The sequence below is a fragment of the Prunus avium genome, chromosome 3 (genome assembly GCF_965620075.1).
Source record: "Prunus avium chromosome 3, drPruAviu1.hap1.1, whole genome shotgun sequence".
Lineage (NCBI taxonomy): Eukaryota > Viridiplantae > Streptophyta > Magnoliopsida > Rosales > Rosaceae > Prunus > Prunus avium.
In genome coordinates this window covers 3,599,991-3,619,836 of record NC_142286.1, presented here as the reverse complement: position 1 = coordinate 3,619,836, position 19,846 = coordinate 3,599,991, and the positions used below count along the sequence as shown (strand labels likewise).

At 36.2% G+C, this 19,846-nt stretch overlaps 3 protein-coding genes across 5 annotated transcripts; 1 reads left to right on the top strand and 2 right to left on the bottom strand.

The window, feature by feature from the left end:
* Positions 1–789: 789 nt before the first annotated feature.
* IDD11 (indeterminate(ID)-domain 11) lies at positions 790–3,952 on the bottom strand. Its single transcript, XM_021961551.2, has 3 exons — positions 3,181–3,952; positions 2,700–3,096; positions 790–2,116 (listed from the first exon to the last, which is right to left on the bottom strand). The coding sequence occupies exons 1-3, from the start codon at positions 3,407–3,409 to the stop codon at positions 964–966; spliced, it is 1,779 nt and encodes a 592-aa protein (XP_021817243.1). The 5' UTR covers positions 3,410–3,952; the 3' UTR covers positions 790–963.
* A 7,642-nt stretch (positions 3,953–11,594) lies between these two features.
* LOC110759470 (Metallo-hydrolase/oxidoreductase superfamily protein) lies at positions 11,595–16,125 on the bottom strand. Of its 2 annotated transcripts, XM_021961525.2 has the most exons (13): positions 15,983–16,125; positions 15,694–15,868; positions 15,132–15,259; positions 14,888–15,000; positions 14,035–14,076; positions 13,313–13,368; positions 13,039–13,115; positions 12,793–12,912; positions 12,430–12,506; positions 12,263–12,326; positions 12,102–12,152; positions 11,981–12,029; positions 11,595–11,832 (listed from the first exon to the last, which is right to left on the bottom strand). In XM_021961525.2, exons 2-13 carry the CDS (start codon positions 15,845–15,847, stop codon positions 11,714–11,716), a joined length of 1,050 nt encoding a protein of 349 aa, XP_021817217.1. In that variant the 5' UTR covers positions 15,848–15,868; positions 15,983–16,125; the 3' UTR covers positions 11,595–11,713. The 2 variants fall into 2 exon arrangements, with proteins under 2 accessions (XP_021817217.1, XP_021817219.1); XM_021961527.2 differs by lacking the exons at positions 13,313–13,368; positions 15,983–16,125 and having other exon boundaries at positions 14,976–15,000; positions 15,694–15,851.
* A 76-nt stretch (positions 16,126–16,201) lies between these two features.
* Positions 16,202–17,953, top strand: LOC110759471 (uncharacterized). 2 transcript variants are annotated; one of them, XM_021961529.2, is made up of 3 exons: positions 16,202–16,341; positions 16,847–17,086; positions 17,516–17,953. In XM_021961529.2, the coding sequence occupies exons 2-3, from the start codon at positions 16,904–16,906 to the stop codon at positions 17,798–17,800; spliced, it is 468 nt and encodes a 155-aa protein (XP_021817221.2). In that variant the 5' UTR covers positions 16,202–16,341; positions 16,847–16,903; the 3' UTR covers positions 17,801–17,953. The 2 variants fall into 2 exon arrangements, with proteins under 2 accessions (XP_021817221.2, XP_021817220.2); XM_021961528.2 differs by having other exon boundaries at positions 16,213–16,353.
* The last annotated feature ends 1,893 nt before the right edge of the window (positions 17,954–19,846 follow it).

The following is a 19,846-nucleotide window of genomic DNA, read 5'->3' as shown; positions in this document are numbered from 1 at the left end:
TTGCCCTACTCAATCCTGCATGGTGTTCCTGCTTAGCAATGTTTTAAATTTAATGGGTTTTGGTGTATAGTAACAAGAAAGTGACCCATGCACTGTGCAGTCAAACTGACAAAATACTAACTATTTTTCAACATTTTTGAGTTTTGTTTTATTTGTTTTATTTGTTTTCTTGGTAGGTATAGTAACAACACTCATAAATTACTATTGTGGGACCCACATATATATATATAAAAGAGATTTAGGGAAAATTTTGAGTTGCATAACATCTTACATTGAAACCTCTTGTTTTGTTGCTAAGTTGCCATATCTTATGGGCCCAATTTTTATGAATTGTTTTACATGTTAACAAACATTTGCATTTATTTTGTTTGTCTCCTTCCATGGAAAGAGATACTATTCCTTCATGTTAATTACAGTTTGATATATATGCAAAAATATTTCATAAAAAATACAAAAAGAAAAACTTATGCACGGATGTCACACCGCTATTGGCAGGAATGTAAGAGCTCCTACTTACATAATAATGAGGGAAGTATTTGCATTTCATGAATACTTGACCTTCTGATAAGTAGGTCCATTATTTTGAAATTTCGTAACATAATATATCAACGTACATGTTCCATGCAAGCTAATTGGTATATGTATCAAATTAATCTTAATATATATTTATATATAATCTTACCATGAATTACAACTTGGAAAATTAAAACCATGGGGAAAAAAATTTGTCAAAAAGAGCCACATACGTAAGTCATTAATTAAAATGCCGGCATATCAAGTTTGATCATATCACGAGGCCTTCCCTTTGGGAAGAAGATTGATAGACAGTAGTTAAGACAAAAAGAGTAATTAATTATATATTTAAGAAAAAACCAAAAACAAAAAACAAAATTATAAAGGATGTTCATGTTCAATTATATGTTGATCCGTATGTGGCAGCTATAGCTAGCTAAGTAGCCAAAGCTAACCCTGCCAGGGTTTGTGGGTTTGGTCAAGGGAAGAAGATGCAGCAGCTGTTGCTGCACTGGTCACGCAGCTTCCAAGCCCAGCAATGTTGAGAAAGTCACTGTGAGAGAGAGCTCTCAACCCTAGGAAGTCTCTGGTCAAACCTTCGCCATGGCCACCACCTTCATCACTAGCGCTTGACCTGTTGAAATGGGCAGATGATGGATTGTTTGAATTGTTTGTGTCTTTCTTTGAATTGTTCAAAACTGTTGGCATGGACCCAAAAGCATCCAGCTCAAAAGAAGCTCCTTCGAACCCAGTTCCAGAGGACAGAGAATTCATCATGTCATGCAGAAGAGAAGCTTGATGTTGATTTTGATTTTGGTTTTGGTTTTGGTTTTGATGATGATGATGTTGATGAATACCTGAGGATGATGGAGGAGGACCAGTGCCATTACTAGAAGCACTGGCTCCTCCTGCCCCTGTTGTTGCTGCTGCAGCTGTATTATTCCCAAAACTGGACACGTGACCACCAAAATCAGGCACGTGACCCTGGTTGTTCTGGTGGGACCTCATCATGGGTTGTGGTGAGGAACCTGCAGAGGTTGCTGCTGCTGCAGAGGCTGTACTATTCTTGCTGCTCATTGTTGCACCCATCTGAGCTGCCTTCTGAAGCAATGCAGTTGCTGACATATGTGGGGAAGGGGCAGGCTGGAAGGGTGGGAGGGTGGGGCCCAGGCTAGGGTTAGGGTTTGGGTTTGGGTTTGGGGCTGTACTGTTGTGATCATGGAGGGATAAATCTTGGTGGGTTTGTGTGAAATTTTGGTCTAGCCTTGTGGAGAAGATTGAGGAGGATGAGGAAAGGTCAATGGAAGTGTTGTTGGGTGGGCCAGGGCAGGCCAGCCAAGGAGGCAGGTCTGGCCTCAGGCTTGTGAAACTTTGCTGCTCTTTTTTCAATGAAAATCCATGGAGGTCTTGGAATTGGTGGGCTAATTGAACTTGGTTAAGGTTCATGTGATGATGATGAGATGCTGATGAAGATCCAGGCTGTTGTAATTGCTGTTGTTGAGGGGAGATGAGGAGAGGGTTATTATTTCCTGTGGTGATGGCTCTTGCACTCTCCTCTGCTAAAGCATCACAGAAGGCTCTGTGGGTGATGAAACTATCCCTCCTGAAGCAGAAAAAACTTATGTGAAACGGGGATAACATGTGGAATTTTTCCAAAAAAAATCCCCAAAACAGACAAACCACAAGAAAACAAAAGCAACCATGTCATAAAGTGCTGTATTACATGAACACATTTGCAGATATGTATTGACTTCCCTCTCTCTCTTTTGCTCATCTCTTTCTGTTTTAATTTTTTTTAAATATAAAAAAATCAGAGAGCTAAGGACAGACAGTCCAAATTAGGGTGGTGCATTAAAAAGTTCCATCCATAGTAAGTTGTAAGCATGCCCTTCATCCCCACTTTTCCCTAGATAGGTGTCAAAGTAGGAGCACCAAATAAAGAATGTGACTTAAATACAACCCAAGGCAAAAATAAGTAACTTATTTGAACAAATTCTATGATTTGAAATATGGGTTTTCAGAAATTAATTAGCTTTTGCTAAAATTGCCCCCCAATATCCTTAGTTCATAGGTGAGGTGAAGATGTATGTCTTGTTAGTGTTTGAATAAATTACTAAGAGAGTGGTCTTGCAATTTCATGAATGTGAATGCTTGAAAAGATGATGAATTTGAGGTTAATTAGTTACCTCGAGAAAAGAGTTCCACAGTCACATCTGTACTCCCTCGTGCCACAGGTCTTGGAATGAGCTTTCCAATCAGATTGAACCGCGTACCGCTTTGAGCACTTGTCACATTTCCACTTCTTCTCACCATGCTTTCTGCAAAAGTGCTTCTTGATTCCAGTCAGGTCACCAAGAGCTCTTGAAGGATCATGGTGCACACAGCTTGCTTCTGGGCACACATACACCTTCTTCCTCACTTCTTTGCTTGTTCTTTGCTTAAGCTTCCATGGCAGATTGTGCCCTCTTCTGTGAAGCTGAAGATTCTGATCTCTTTGGAACCCCTTGTTGCAGATCTCACAGATGAATCTGTTTGTTGCCATGAGTGTCTTGGGAGACAAGGTTATTACTTCTGCTTCTGGGTCTGATCCAAAATTAACCAAAATTTTAATTTAAGTTTGAACCAAAAAATCCAGAGAGAGAGATCATATTAATTAAGTTTGGTTACCTGGATTGCCTGGGAGGTTTCTCTTCTTTTTCAGAGCTGGTTGAGTTTGAGATGGAGGTGGAGCAAAAAACTGTTGGGAAAAACTGGTGCCAATTTCATTTCTGTTGCCAGAAGAGACACTGGCAGCTTCACCTGATGCTGAAGTTAGATTAGACATATTCTCATCCACCAGTTGTGAGTGTTGCTGTTGCTGTTGCTGTTGCTGTTGGAACATCAAACCCTTCATCATCTTTTTGTTGGATATGAAAATTCTTGAATTGCTATTGAGCTGGCATCATTATGGCCCATGTATATGTGGATCTTGATTTCTCTGAGTGATGAGAAGACTTCAGGATCTGATAATTAAAGACAAAAGAAAAGAAAGAAAAAAGCTGAAGAGAGAGAAGGAAGGAAACCTAATAAGAGGCAAAAATGGATGTCACTCAAGTTTTAGTCTTTCAACCCCATAACACCCACTACGCACACACACACCTTGATTGTTTCTTACTTAAATTTGTTTGGCTCCAACCCAAGAGACAATTTTTTGTTTTTTGAAGGCTCAAAAGAAACAACACAGAGAGAGAGAGAGAGAGAGAGAGAGAGAGAGAGAGAGAGGAGTGCAGCTAAACCAGATCCTCTAGCTAACTCTACTTTTCTCCTTCAATATGGTTCAGTAGCCATATGCTTGACAATACCAAGAAAATCCAAACTATGGCCACACAAATATGAAGAAAAGATAAAAACTGGCTATATAAAACTTAGAGAGAGAGAGAGAGAGAGAGAGAGAGAGAGAGAGAGAGAGATGTGGATGATAAGAGATATACCTCTGTAATCCTCAACCAGTCCAAAATAAAACTCACATAAACCACAAGCGAAGGGAACCCTACGGCTAAACACTGACGTTTGCACTTTCTGTCTTTTCCTCTATTCTCTTCCACAAACCCCAGAAAAATCTCTCTCCCTTCTTTCTCTTTCTCTCTCACTCACTTCTTTATTATTGTATGCACAAGAAAAGCTTTTAACAAAGTTTTATCTTTTCTGAACCTAAGAAACCTTTAAACTAATCACTACTATACTCTCCAACCTTTCCCTTCTATCTCTTATAAAGTAAGCAGGAAAAATAAAAAAAGGAGAGCATAAAAAGCAACCATGTAAAAAGACAGTATCATTTGTACATTTATAAATCTCTCTCTCTCTCCATATATATATATATATATATATATATATATGAGAGAGAGAGAGAGAGAGAGAGAGAGAGAGAGAGAGAGAGAGAGAGAGAGAGAGAGAGAGAGAGATTGATTTTGAAATGTATGTTTTACATCATGGGCAGTAGACCCTTTCCCAAACTTTCTACAATTACAGTGGCATGATTGATCCATTGATTAATTCTCTAACAGGGCATGGCTTAAAGCTCTTTTCAGCTTTTTAATATTTTCAGTTTTCTATTACATTTTTCTGCTTCTTTACCCTTCACTTATTCTCACTTAAATCACAACTTACAAGGATAAAACAAATAGTTGAAATTTCTGACAATTTTGCATGCTTCGAAGAATAAAAAAAAAAAACAAAACCAAATACAGATTCGATCAGATTATGGATCTACACCAGCTAAAGCTCTATAGACAACTACTCCTTGGCCGCCTCTTTTGCTTTATCGTAAGATGCATATATATTCTACAAGAACCGTAAAACAAATTAATTATATGATTAATTAATTGTGTTTTGGTGGGGAAAAGTTAAAAACAAAGACTAATTCAAGCAAAAGATTGGATTATACAAAGGAGAGAGAAAGGTACACTAGTTGACTACCATGTCAAGAAAAGTTAGAGAGCAAGCATTGCAAGACCCTCTTAACGGAATTAATGATATTGACTTTAATCATGTTTTAATATATTGTTTACATTGACTTCAACCAAAAAAAAAATTGTAGGTAGGAATAGATGATGATTTTCTTCTTCTTGTTTTCCCCCATGGGATATGATTAATGATTTGCATTGCACGAATAGAAATATATTGCGTAGAAAAATGGGGACATAACATCTTTTCTTATATGTTTAGTCTTGGTAAAAATATTATCTAACCAAAAAAACAAATTATGAGAGGATTTTTCGACTTTTTTGGTGACTAAAAAGGCTTTTAGTCACATTTTTTGCTTTCTTTGGTGACTAAAGCCTTTAGTCACCCCTACAATAGTCCAAATGTCAAATAATGGTGACTATTGCCATTTTTTTTTTAGTGGATATTCTTCTTTAATCTAATCTAAACTACGATGAGGGGGATTCGAACTCGGGTGCAGAGTGAGGAGCACATTCGCTCTAGCCAACTTGACTAAGCCTATGCTTGCATGAGAGGAAATATTACATATTGGCCAATGCTAATAGTATAATGAATATATATCAATGCTAGAATATCATTAAAAAATCACATTTATTGGTAATAATGTGGCAAAAATTATCATACATGGTTGGTCCTTCTAGTATAAAAATTATCAATGGTGATGAGTGATTAATTATTTAAGAGGATTCACTTTGTCCAAAAGAAAAAAAGCCTACCTGGTTATGCTATATGCACAAAGAAGGGTATCTAGCACCATCCACACTTTGATATTGTGCCATTTACACCAACCATTATTCTCATTGGAAGGAGAATTTTGTTTCAATTATGGAAAGAAATGTCATTAATTAATTATAGCTATATTTGTCTGCACTGTTCTGAGGCTAGATGGTGAAAGGACACTAGTCAAGGGTTTGACTAGATCAAACACAACCGAATTGTTCATCAAATTTAAAATCAGATAGTACAGACAATTTTGAAAATAACTTAAATCAGAAAAAGGGATGAAAAAGAAAAGTCGTAACCAAAATCAAATGACTACCATAAAAAGATATAAGCAAATAAGCAGAAAAACTTACTTGTAATCGGGATAACATTGTTTTGCTATCTCGGGTCAATAACACAATGACGGGTAAAAAAGCTATTTCATGTATTATTGTGTTATTGACCGGAATAATACAAAGTGTTATATGCGTTGTCATGTCTCATGCATGATGCATATGCAGAATTTTAAATAATGTAGGTACATATGGAGCTACACCATCTTACTGTTAGTTCATGTTTTTCGATAAGCTTGAGTAAAATAAGAGGTTTTAAAGAAGTGCTGGGCATAAAAAAACTAATTTCATTTTTGTCATTTTCTTGTTTTATTCTTCAATGATTTAGTTTTTGAAATGGGATCTTGCTCGACCAAAGTCTCAATATGCTCTCCCAGCTCATCTCTGGGATTAGAATAATCGAAATGCATGCTTATAATAAAAGAATGAAATTTTAAAAGGACCAAAACCAGAAAAAGTATGAGAAAAGTTTCCATGTTTTGTAATGCACGCAAATGTTATTTGGCACCATCTGATGACTACATTTAGACATGCATGTCATGTATTGATGCAAACTTATTCACATAAGGTGATGATATATATATATATTATTATATCATGTTTGCATTTGCCCATGCGCCAGAAGATTCCATCATTATATATTTCCCCGACAAAATATAGTTATGTAAAGCATGAATTGCATGATGATGCAAAACATGTACACACAAGATAATAATCAGCATTTCAACAAAGAATGTAGCCAAAAATAAATAAAAATTCATTGTCGACATTTATTCCGAATCGCCTCATATAAAACACTGTCACATAAATTGGGATCAATTCGAAAATTTAGGGTTTTGATTTGGTGTTTTTAGGACTACTAGCTACTTGTGAATGATCAATATGCTACAAATGCTTGCACTAAACCAAATTTTAAATGTTCGAATGTCCGAGCTTTTGCAGGCAGTGTTTCATTAGTCATATATCGGTCTAAACCTTAAGTGACATGGGGCATTATAATTTGGATAGCTCAAGTGACAAGGTCCTAGATTTCGAGTCTTGTGCAGTTATAAAATTAGAAACAAAAATTGTGAAATTTTATGGTAACTATATATACATGTACTATATGTATACAAAGGTTATCTATGTAGGACGTAATGTCTTTAAGAAAGACTAGATGCATTGAGAAACCCACGTTTATATTCAAGTCTCTTCACCCTTGATCTCATTTTATATCGAGTGTATTTAGGGTATAGAAGAGTTGTTGAGATTTTCGATTTTAGGGTTATTTGGGATCCGAAACTAGAAATTTTATGCAAACTCTAAATTATGATTCTACACCCTAAAATAATCAACCATGTCAATAAATGAGATCAAAATCAAAGAAAATTAAACAATAAATGAGATCAAAGTTGAAGAAAATTGAGTAAGAGTGAGGTTTCTCAACGTGTCTTGTCTTTAAAAAAAAACAAAAAGTCGTACATATAGAACCGAAAACTGTATTATATTATATATTATATAGTACATTGTATATATGTAATTTGATATTGAGGATTCCATCTTTGATATTGAATAAACTTGGGAACTGAAAGGGAACCTACACCAGCCAGATGAGCACTAAACCATAACCATACAAAATATCACATTCTATATGAGGTGGATATAATCAAATTTTAATAGCTATGTATATAATATCAAATTGAGGTCGGCAAGCTGATATATAGATTTATAATTTTAGTCAGTGGCAGGTGTGTGAGAGATCAAAATTTCCTTTTTTACAAGCCCTAGAGGTAAATCTCTCTTGCTAGTAGTTCTAAGACGTAGCCTTTAATTGCAGTAAAAGTGCAACAAGAAATGACGAGACTGAAAAGAAAGGACCTGTGTTTTGTGTTGTTCTGAGAGTTGAAATAGTAACTTCCTCAATTCACATGCATTTGTTTTGTTTTCTTCTCTTTCTCTATTTTGATTTTTCAACCATCCTTATCTAACTGGGCCATTTGCAAATTAACTTGTAGCGCCATTAATTTACTGAGTTTATTTTCTGTGAGCCTGTAAAACTTTAGGGTATATATTAGTCAGGCCAGTCAGTTTTGTGACACTCAATTGGTTCTCAAGCTTTTATAGTGGTTGAGCACTATAATAAGTGAAGTGTCTCTTTGCTAATTTTATTTATTTATTTAGGACATGTCTTATTGAGAGGAGCGACAGTATACTAAACTCTCACATACTACACATATGTTAGGACTCGAATCCAGAACTTTGCCCGAAGCAGTAAATACTCCAAACTCCACTAGTGAGTTATTTGTCTTTACTAATTAATTTTACTTCTCTATAGCTCTTATATAATTTCTTGGGAAGTTCCGTGAATCAGCCACTTTGTAGGAAAGTGTCAATTTTTTTACTGACTCCCTGCACATGGTTCTGAGGTATGCTATTTATTCATCTATAGGCGGATTGAGGGAGGGAGAGAAGATGAAAGTGAAAAAGGAAACCATTTGGAAATTGAATTAAATAAGTAGATGAGGGTTACCATAAACATATCATCTTTGATTTCTCAATATAAATATTTGAGTTACTTAAATTGAATGGTTATATGTTATGTACGTATGTTCAAAGGAAGATTCCTGCTAAATGCGTGGGTGCGCATGTCATATGAATTTCACATTTATAAATAAGTATGTGGTATGACATTGCACACGACTGATTGACGATATCACAAATCATGTTAAAATTAATCAAACACTCTCATCTAACCGCACAACATACCGTAAATTAAGTAACACGCATAAAAGTTGAAAAAACGTGGAGTAAAAGACAACTCTTTAACACTTTCAATTACCAAATGTTCTTACACTATGACATGACATGACTATTAATTTTGATCTGAATCAATTATTTCAATGTACTTTGTATTTTATTTCAAAGATTTGAATCCTTATCGGATTCTCTTTTCAGGTATAAAATCAGATTTTGCATATCATGCAAAAGATTCAACACATGGCAACCCTAACTCTAGCTAGCTAGCTCCAACTTTCTTCGTTTTTTTTCGGAAAACAACCCTATTGATCATACAACTTTTTGAAAGTCACCATATCAATTAGTTTTTGTTTCTGAAAATCATTTCCAACCTCCATAAAGATTGTACTCTCTCTCTCTCTCTCTCTCTCTCTCTCTCTCTCTCTATATATATATATATATATATAAAGAAAGAAAGAAGAAGAAGAATAAAAACAGTTCATGCTGTAGTCAACTAGTGTGTCACTGTTCTTTTATGTCGACCATGCGCAGCCTTATTAGATTCATCCTCCAAAATAAATAAATAAATAAATAAAAAGAAAATGTTGAACAAAGCATGCTTATTGGACTGTTCTTTTGGGTGCTGTATCATGTCACGCGAGAATAACATCCCTTCTGCCCCAAATGCGAAGCAAGTAGAGGACTGTAGGAGGAGGAGGAGGAGGAGGAGGAGGGGAGTGAATAATCAGATGTTACTCATGCACTGGGAGTTCACGGGCGATGTACTTGGAGGACCCCACACAAAATGATTGAGAATTTGCGGGCCCCACTACCTAGTAGATTATTGTCAACCATGAAAAAAAAAGAAAAAAGCAAAGAGAGTTGCCCTCCATGCACCACTACACCAATTACCTCCTTTGCCAACTTACAAGAAGGTGCGAGGCACTCCCTCATATAATTGATATCAAAAGATTGATGTCTACTTTTTAGTTATCGATCTATGCTATTTCACTTTTTAGAACGTTAAAATAATTCGAATATTTTTTTTAAATATAAGCGATAGTCTAAATTACATGGACTAATAATAGAGGGTTTCTCACACACACTGCCTTCAAACTTAATATCACTAGTTTGCAAGTTAAGACTCTTTTCTACTAGACTAGACCTCGTTGTCAAATTTGAATCTTTATTCTCAAACAAACTATCGGTATGGTTTTGCATTCTCAGCATATAAATCTACTCCATTTAAAACCAAGCAGAATGAATATTCAAAAGGGGTGGAGTGGATCCAGGAGACAAGTGCCCCTACTCAAAACTTTACATGAAAATTAAATAGTTCCATGGTGTGTTTCCCTAATTCTAGATTTATTTATTTTCTTTCAATTTGAGAGCACACACATAGTCAAACCCTTCACCATATAGGTTTCTGGCTCCGCCCTTGCACGAAACGTTCCAATAATAAGAGGTGAAAACCGAAATTGTTATCTTAAAGTGGGGGAGGGATGCCGAATAAGACTATATAACGTTGGGAACTTTGTTTAATGAATTTCTTTGTTAATACCTTCAGTATTAATTCCTAACAAGGTCAAAACATTAAATAGGCTCTTCCTTCTCTTCTTGAATATCTTGTAATATTGTACATTTTTTGTGTACACTCGTTTACAAGAGTTTCTTTCACCGTGTGCTTCACACACCCGTGATAAGGACCCGTAGGAAGACCCGTCCTTGACCCGAAAGTTATGCGTGGCACCGCGTTAGGGAAGTGCCGAGAGAGAGAGAGAGAGGAGAAGAAAGTCTTGTGTGAGTTAAGTTGCTAGTGTTGACAGGAGTTTGTTGTCAGAAGAGACGGCAAAATTCCCTTTGACACCTGTCATGTCCTTATTTACTCCCCTTTTATATTCACAAGTGCTACCCTGTGGCTCCCACTAGAAAATCACTCACTCTCACGGGGCCAAAGATCAAAGATGTAAGACAAAAGAAAAACCCATGGCATGCGCATACATATGCAAGTAGACTAGTAAATAGTGATGATACTAATTTACAAGGAGGCAAAATCTAAGCTATGTTGACATGAACCATATGATGTAAGAATCCAACAATAAATAAGAGTGCCATCGATCAAGGGTTTATATGGGTGGGTATGCGACATCACCTAATAAGCTAGTCTTTCGAGTCGAGTTTAAAAACGTCACTTCGTAACAAGTGGTATCAAAGCATAGCCGATTTTCGTTTGTAGGCCCTTGTGGATAAGTGGGTCACCGGCCGAAATGTAAACGGATAGGATGGCTGTATGCAATTTGCAGACCATGAGTTGCATAAACTTTGAAGGCTCCAGTCTCCATTGGCATGCCAATCAATGAAATCAAACTTTTTGTTAAATGCTGACCATTTTGATAACCCAAAATGCAATTTCCCACAAGCAATCACGTCTTCTTTCACAAGTTTTCTACTACACGCCAAGTCTTCATAGTCGAAGACTCTCCTGCATTGACTACTGAGTGCAAAATTAAGAGGATATCAACTTATAAGTAGGCCCTCGGTTGTTAAACTTGACTAAGCCAACTCTCTAGAAGCAACATCTAAATGGTCAAACAAGCTTTCTTTTCTTTGTTTACTGGAACATATGATTTCAATACCCTGCTTTAAGAATTTTACTTCTAGTCTAGCCATGAAGCACATAACATTGCAATAGTTCCCTAATAGCTTTACATCATGCAATATTAAGATGACTGTGGTAAAATGATGCTGCTAATCTTAATCGAAGGTGTAGGCATCCGGAAAAATTAAGATAACTGCACGATTCAAAATCACTGACAAAGTTCAGTAGAATGAGTGGCAATTGAAATTTATATTGCAAAGCTAATGAAAGATCAATTCACAATTGAGGTTTTAAAATATATATATGTAATCTGTCTTAATCAAGAAAAGAAATGTGAAGCCATTTACGGCTAGAATGCTACTGGTACACGAAGTCCATCATAGCTCAGTTGTACATCAAGACCCTCTGTCTCCATCAATTTCATAAGATAATCACTCACCCTTTCATGATCCATCAGATGCATCATACCTTCATCAGTGCAACAAGGAAAAGAAGCAATATAGTTTAATTACTAACAAAATTCCTTGGCGAACGTTATAAAAGAAACTAACAACTGATCTTGATTAAAAACACATATTACTACGAAATTGACTGGTATATCAAAGTAGACAAATACCAGTGAACAAAGTTCTCTTTGGTTGGATTTTCCGTACTTCCTCCAAAGCCTGAAAAGAAAGTAAATAAAACTTAAAGTTCATTGAAGATGGATCATTACAAGAAGGAATAAAATGGTATACCCTTGGAAGTCCAAAATGTGTTGCAGTAGACCGATCTGGCCGCAAAGCATCCTGAAGAAATCATTTGACATATCAGCCCAGTCAGAAAAGAACTATCATGTGCTTATGAAAAATGAGAATCTATAAAACAAGCTACGAATGTGAAAGAGAGGAGAAGGCACCAGAATCAGAAGTTCACAGTTTTTCAGAAGTGGATAAGTTTCTTCAGGTATGTCACTGACGTCACTGTGAATGTAAACAATTAGCCCTATGATGAAACATCACATAAGAGATCAAAGTACAAGAATAACAATTATCAGAGACCTGTGTTTGAAGAATAGAACCATACCTAATATAACAAACATTACCGAAACGAAATCCAAGGGAACGATAACCACGACCATGCCACACAGGTAAAGGGGTAAACTGAAACATGGCATTAAAAAGAAAAAACTGGTATGAGTGCCAAGTCATACAATGGATTCATTTTAAGTCAAGTGACAATACCATCTACTGATATTTGCCTGTTAAATTTCTACTGATTTTTACATTAGATCAAGACATAACTTGTTTCACTCATTTTACATGCAGATATAATTCAATTCATACAAAACTATAGTTTACATATCCCAGAGGGCGCGGGTAGTAACACTAAAAGCATGTTTTAAGAAAATCTCAACCCAACACAAACCAAATGGATATTAATTCGGACCTGCAACCCTTGTACTGAAAATGGATCCTCGTGTATGATATTAAATTGCAACTCTGAGACAGCAGCACCAGCAAGGACGAAACTTGTATCCACCAAATAATAATGAGTCTTTTTCATCACCTGTAAATAACTCTCTTAGTATCATACGTAGGTTATGTGATTCTACGAACCACAAATTGATTACAAAAATTCGCAGTAAACAATAATACGTCATTGAATTTAATGCAAGAAGGAAGATGTTTGGACCTCAAAATCACGCTGGGCCACATATATAGGAATGTGGGGTTGAACATTGTTTGTCCAATCACGAAGGTCATCCAGACCTGGAGAAAAATAAAACGGAGAACCTCAGTAACGTTTAATGTATATGTACATTAAAGAGAAATTTTTAATTTTAAAAAAAAAAAAAAAAGAGAGAGAAGAAAGGAAGAGAACCGAAAAAAAAATAAAAATCCAAAGCATCATCATAAGTTTGTTAATTGTTTAGAGAATAGCATTAGAAAGTGTTTATGACAGAGACCTCCAATTGCATCAGCATGAGAATGAGTAATAATAACCGCATCAATTGTTCTTATCCTGACAGAAATACAACTAGTTATGACAAGGTACGTACCAGACAAGAGACACATATATCACAATGAAATCTGCAGGAGCACCACCAATTTAACCATATATGCAAGTCTTTGAATACAAAGAGACCCTTATGAGAAAAGCAACTGAAGAGAAAAAAAAATGGATTTGCAACTTTAAAATTCCAAAAAAGGACGTTTCAACATATGTCAAAATTGATAACCAACTCTGGTGGTATGCAGAAAAACTGAAACCCAAACAGTTAAGGATGGACCCACAAAATTTATTGTGCATAATCCAGGGACGGGTGGGAGAAATTTTACAGTACGAAAACACCACGTGCTTCAAAGACCGCTAGAAACTCGCAAGTTTTAAGCCAATGTGAATAAAATCCCGTGACCATAATAGATGTCCCCCCTCACATGAAGAAAAGTTATTTGCCTGCCTCCCCATTTTTCTGTTAATATATGCACAAATTATAGTGTCCCACTCTTTCTTATAACTCCTAGCAAACTAAAATAATACCCTTCTTAAAATTCTGTAGATAAAATAGCAGGCAAGATCTTCCAGCTAGCTAGATAATTTAGCTATAATACATGAGAGACCAATTGGTGTCTTGAAATTATATAAATGATCGATTAAAGAAAACGAGTAGATGAGAAAATAACTAACCCATAGGAAGGAAACCATTGTAGAGCACTGTGGTAGAAAAACCTGCACAACAGAGATAGAAATGCAACTTTAGCCAACACAGTGTGGCATTTTATCATTGAGGAACAACAAAATCTCATTCATATTAACTGTCTTTTGACTCTTTTCTTTATATTTTCCTTTTTTGCTTCTGGAAAGTTTAAGTTATAAGTAAGGTTGTAGTAACAAGATAAAACAACAAAGAAATAACTGAATCCATCTCTATCACTTATGGGATATTATTTAATATAAGAAGATTGCCTTGACTACAGTTATAACAATCATTAGCAGAATTATTATTTTACGTAATTTATGCCTAAGTTCTGCTTATACATATATATAAAATAAAAAAAAGCCGCCATCAAACCAACCCATACGGCTGCAAGTGAGATTCTATTTGATTGATGGATATTTGCCTCGTGGGGAGGCAGCTAGTACCACTGAGCCACAAGGCCTGCGGTACTGAATTATCCAGAAAACATGATTCTTGGATGACACACCCATGTGCCGTCTTATACTGAACTCTTACATATTCTATTACCCATTTACTACATATGAGAAGCAGAGAGTTATGTGGATTATCTTCCCCGCCTAGCAATGAACTCAGCAAGTTCGTTAGGTTGACAAAAGTCTTACATATTGCAAATCTTCAATTTAAACTGCCGAGTATTTTGATACATGTTACTTTCCAAGAAAACATTGCTACACAACTGCAGATTGAATATTTTAAGCCATTAACCAACCGCATAATGGAGCTATTGCAACGCAGAGAAGTCAACAGGCATTCTAAAAAGTAACATAGATACTACATGTATGGAAACTATATATAACTTACTTTCCAGCATCAATAAGAACATTACAACTTCCAGATGGTCTAGGATAACGAACAAGGATGCTTGTATTGAGTCTCCGATTTTTATTACCTGGTTCCGCAGCTTTCGAGCAAACCTGCAAAAACCAAAAAGCATTCATTTCTTTATGAATCAGATGTGTTTTTGGTTAGAAACATAGTAGTCCATGCAAAACCTTTGGATATACTATTTCAAAATTACTTAAGCACAGAGGTTTCATAACCATACCTCACATGTCTTTAAAGGATTTGTCAGGCAGCTCACGCGTGGAATTCCTTCACTAGTACCTGTACCTATAAATATGACTTCCGACGGTTCAGAAGGTGACCGTGAGCCAGCGCTGGTGGTGGCTGAATCTGTGATTCATTGCAAAGTCAGGAAATAACTCATCTAAAGCCACAAACAACTGCCTATAGCTCACACAATCCGCAAATGTGAGACCACAAACATTTGCCTTTATGGTAATAACAACAAAACCACCAACATTCTCTGATTCTTCGCCCATCACCGTTCGAATGAGCGCATATAAAGCCAAAAAGATAAACCACCCCCAATAATCAAAGTCACCGATTGACTCATTCAATGCATATATCACAATTGTAAACAAATGTTCAGTTTCAACTTTCAATCACAAACAAAAAAGTAAAATTTGGAGCCTAAATCAATGGCATAAAAGTTATTCATACCCAGAACAGATCAAAGCGAATTAAAACAATACCCAGAAATCAAAAATGAAAAATACCACAAATCAGAGGTAGATAATCAATCAAGAAAACATGGCGGAGCTTACTAGATTGAAGGTAAGCATTGAAAATTCGTCTGAAGGGAGAGAACCCATTTGCGGGAGCTGTGATGGGGGAGCTACGGAATGATAGTTGGCGTTTGTAAGTAGCAAAATAGCTTAGAGAAGGAGAGGGCCGGATGGTGCCCAGACATTGAACCATTGACAAAAAGCCACCTGAAAGCTATAAACAAATTGAAAGAGAAAAAAGGTCCCTTTATTTATCACACTCTTTTTTTTGGTCGAAATTTATCACTCTATGGCTCCACCAAACTGGAGTTGGAGAATAAGAACTCACCGTAGATTAATCTAACGGCTGGGATTAATTATCTTGGATCAATCCTAGTCGTTGGATCTCAGTTCATCTCTCTCACAGACTCGACTCTTTACTTCTCTTCTCTCTCCCCTTAGATTCGAACCTCAGCCTCGATTACCCTCACGCCGTCGACCAACTGAGACTCAACTCTAGTCTCTGTTCTCACTCTCTCTCTCTCTCTCTCTCTCTCTCTCTCTCTCTCTCTCTCTCTCTCTCTCTCTCTCTCTCTCTCTGTGTATATCACGTTCTCTGCTACTGGTTGCGAGTTGCAAGCCAGGGAAAGAGTGTAACTCTTGCACTGTTGTTCGTAGACCTTCCAATTAGCACAACCACTCCACAAGGCAAGGCACTAGGTACTCTTTTCCTCTAGGGCTTCTTAGTTATTAATCTTTTATTCAACTAGACAAGTTTAGGGATGGCTGTGATGAAATTAGGGCTGTTTATTTTGGGGATTCGTTGACATTGGGTATGAGTTGTGGTTGTTGTGATTATGTATATGCTAATGTCTTTACATTAGTCCTTTTTATTCGAGGGGCTGCTGTAAATTTTCAATCTTCATCTTTATTTGGTGCCCAATGGACATGTGAGCTGTGAACATGATGATCTGCTTCTCTTTTTTATTCCTTATAATTGATTCATAAAGATTATTACGTGTGAAGCTTTGTTTTCCTGATAAATTAAATTTTTTTATGGAGGTAATAAACTTCAAATTTGACTGTGAATCTGTGAATATAATTTTATAAATTATAAAACATTGTTGGAAGTTCATTGGTTTCATTTCTTTAGGGTTTATATTTGTGGGCTTGGATTTCTGTTAATGATATTTGTGTATATGACTCTGTACAGTTTTAAAGAGCCAGCCAGTTGAGCTGCTGCACGAAAGGAAAAGGAAAAGAGAAAGAAATGCCTCTGTATGATTGTATGCTGCTGGTGAAACCCCATGTAAGGAAGGAGGCTCTGATGGACTTGGTTGCTAGAGTAAGCAAACATGTTTACAGAAGAAATGGAGTTCTTACTGACATGAAGTCATTTGGCACTGTTCAGTTGGGCTATGGTATTAAGAAGCTTGATGGCAGATATTATCAGGTGGGTTTTTGGTTTTTTCTGCAACCTTCTTGTAAATTTGAATTGTTTGATTGACGTCGTTGTTAGTGTAACTTAGATTTCAGGCCTCTTTTCGTTGTTTGAATTGTTTCATTTTGCAATATGAGAGCAAGCAAGCCTATTGTTTTGTTTGTTGTATTGCATTTGCGGATGTTTTCAAAATGAACTTGTTGCTAGAACTTTAGATGCCACTGATGCTTCCTGCTGATAGATAATTAACTTGTATTTCATACCCAGAAATTAGAAAGTACAATGTATGGCAAAATCATGGATGATACTTTCATAGGGTTTTGTCTTCTTTTCTATCGCCGTATGTTGTCTAGTTAGTATTTCTTTCTGAATACAAACCAATTCTTATCTCATTTTGACCAGATAAAATTTTATTATAAATGAATTTGGTATATGGTATAGGGTCAACTAATGCAAATGACGATGATGGCTACACCTAACATCAACAAGGAGCTGCATTACTTGAACAAGGAAGATAGATTGCTGCGCTGGCTTTTGGTTAAACACCGAGACACGAAGTACGGACTGGAATTTCTTAGTGAAGATGATGCAAAAAGTGAAGTCAGTAGGTTTCATCCGAGCAGCATATATGATGATGATGAGGAGGAGGAGGATGAGGACGAGGACGAGGATTCTGACGATAATGAATATGATGTGGACCAAGGAGGAAATCCAACTGAAGGGTAATGTAATTCTGTCATGGATGGTCTGTTGGCATTTTCTTGAAATTCCGGATTTTTGTTTGTCATAAGGTATGGTAGTTGTAGTAAGTTTTATGAAGTATTTTGGGGGAATTGGCTTATCAATGTATTGAATATCGTGAGCTTTTAGTTTTGATCAGGGTGGTGCGCCTAAATTCCTTTTTTTCTTAATTGGCTAGTAGTGTACAGAACCCATTGAAGATGAACTTGATCATCTGATGTTAGAGCAAGTCCACCCCAAAAGGCTAAGGCAAGGCAAGGGCTGGCACTATTCACGTGAATAGTGGCAGCCTTGCCTTTTTTGGTTCCACCCCAAAAGGCTATGTCAAAGGCAAATACCATTCACATGAGATATGAGGAGATGAATGTGTATAGAGTTTTTGGTGTGGGAAGTAAAGAATATGCCTAGGTATTTATTTAAAAAAATTCTGGAATTTTGGGTTTTCTTTTTTCTTTTTTTTCCCTTTTGTTTCAATTTTTTTTTGTTGCTGATGTCATTATGACGTCAGCATTGCATCATTCTGCCTAGGCAGCAGCTCGGGCTGAATTTGCCCGTGGGCTTGCCTGGGCTCATGGGACCCAGCTCTTGCCAGGGCTGGACCTTATGCATTTTATACATTGGTGAGCATTGGGACTAGCTAATCCTCCCTTTCCACATGGGATTAGTAGTCCCCTCCTAAGGAGGTGTTTTTGGTGGGCCCGGTATTAGCAATCCCATCTAGGACTAGGATTAGATAAAACAAACATGGTACTAAATTTAGTCAAAGCTAGTCCAAGCCAATCCTGTGTAACAAACGAGCCCTTAAAGAACTCAACATTTAAGTAGAAAGCCAGTTCACTCAAAATTTACTGAAATTTCTAGAATAAAAGAATTTGTAAACAAAATTGTTGAAGACTGTCTACAGAAGCTCTATTGGGCCAGCAACATAAATCTCACAACTCATATTCTCAATCGACACCAAAAATAAGCAAATGACCCACTATTGTAGTGATTTGGAGCAAATGCTCATAGAGGAAAGATCCTGGGTTCGAATCATTTTCAATAAGAAATGTCCTCAAAAATAAAATAATAAAAAATAAAAGAAATAAAAAATAAAAAATAAAAGAATAAGTGCACATTAATTAAATGATGTTACAATTTCGAATCCATTATTATATGTTTGCTCTAGTTTTTGTTGTAAATTTTGGGAGGCAACTATGTTTTTTTTTTCTTTTTCAAAACGCTAGGGAGATTGCATTTATAAATTATGCCATAAGCGCATTACAAATACAAAAGCATCAAGGGCTAGAACACTTTTGAGCTTGATAACTGCTATTTTATATTTTTGCTTTGTTTCTTTTTAACGAATCTTCAAGCTTTCTTCGTAGGAAATGCTTATTCAAACATAAATTTATTGGCTAATTTACCAATTAATTCCAACTTCTTTGTAAATTTTCAAACCTAAATTAATTAGGAATGGCATTCTACATAACAAATAAATTCTAGTAAAAGTAATGAAGTTCAAATCTAATATAACAACTTCCATAAATAACACGTCCACCTCCTCTTCTATAACTATGATCTCGAAGTTCACTTATTGCAATATCAATGCACTTCGTACAATCTACATTAGAAAGGTCCCCAGTACATTCAAGCACACCATGAAGAAATTTGTTGTTTGATACTTTTAGCCTCCCAGGAGCTTGCAATGATCTATGAACAACTTCATAAAACAATTTGGTAAACAACAAAAAATTATGTTATCTGTGTCAATTATACAAAAAATTTGCATATGAGTATTTTAAGAGGCATCCAACCATCCAAATTATAGCTCCTCGATTGTAAGGGCAACAGTCACAAAGCTTTAGGCATGTTGCACTTAGACATGTTTTGCATGATATGTAGCGTTTGTCTCTCCCACTAGAATTCCAACATTGCGCTAGTCCATATACAGAAGTATTTCCTTATGTTACATATTTAAATATGAGACCGCTAACTCCAGTTCGGGAGAAATTTTTATATGTTCTGAGTATACCACGTGGCTGGTGTACC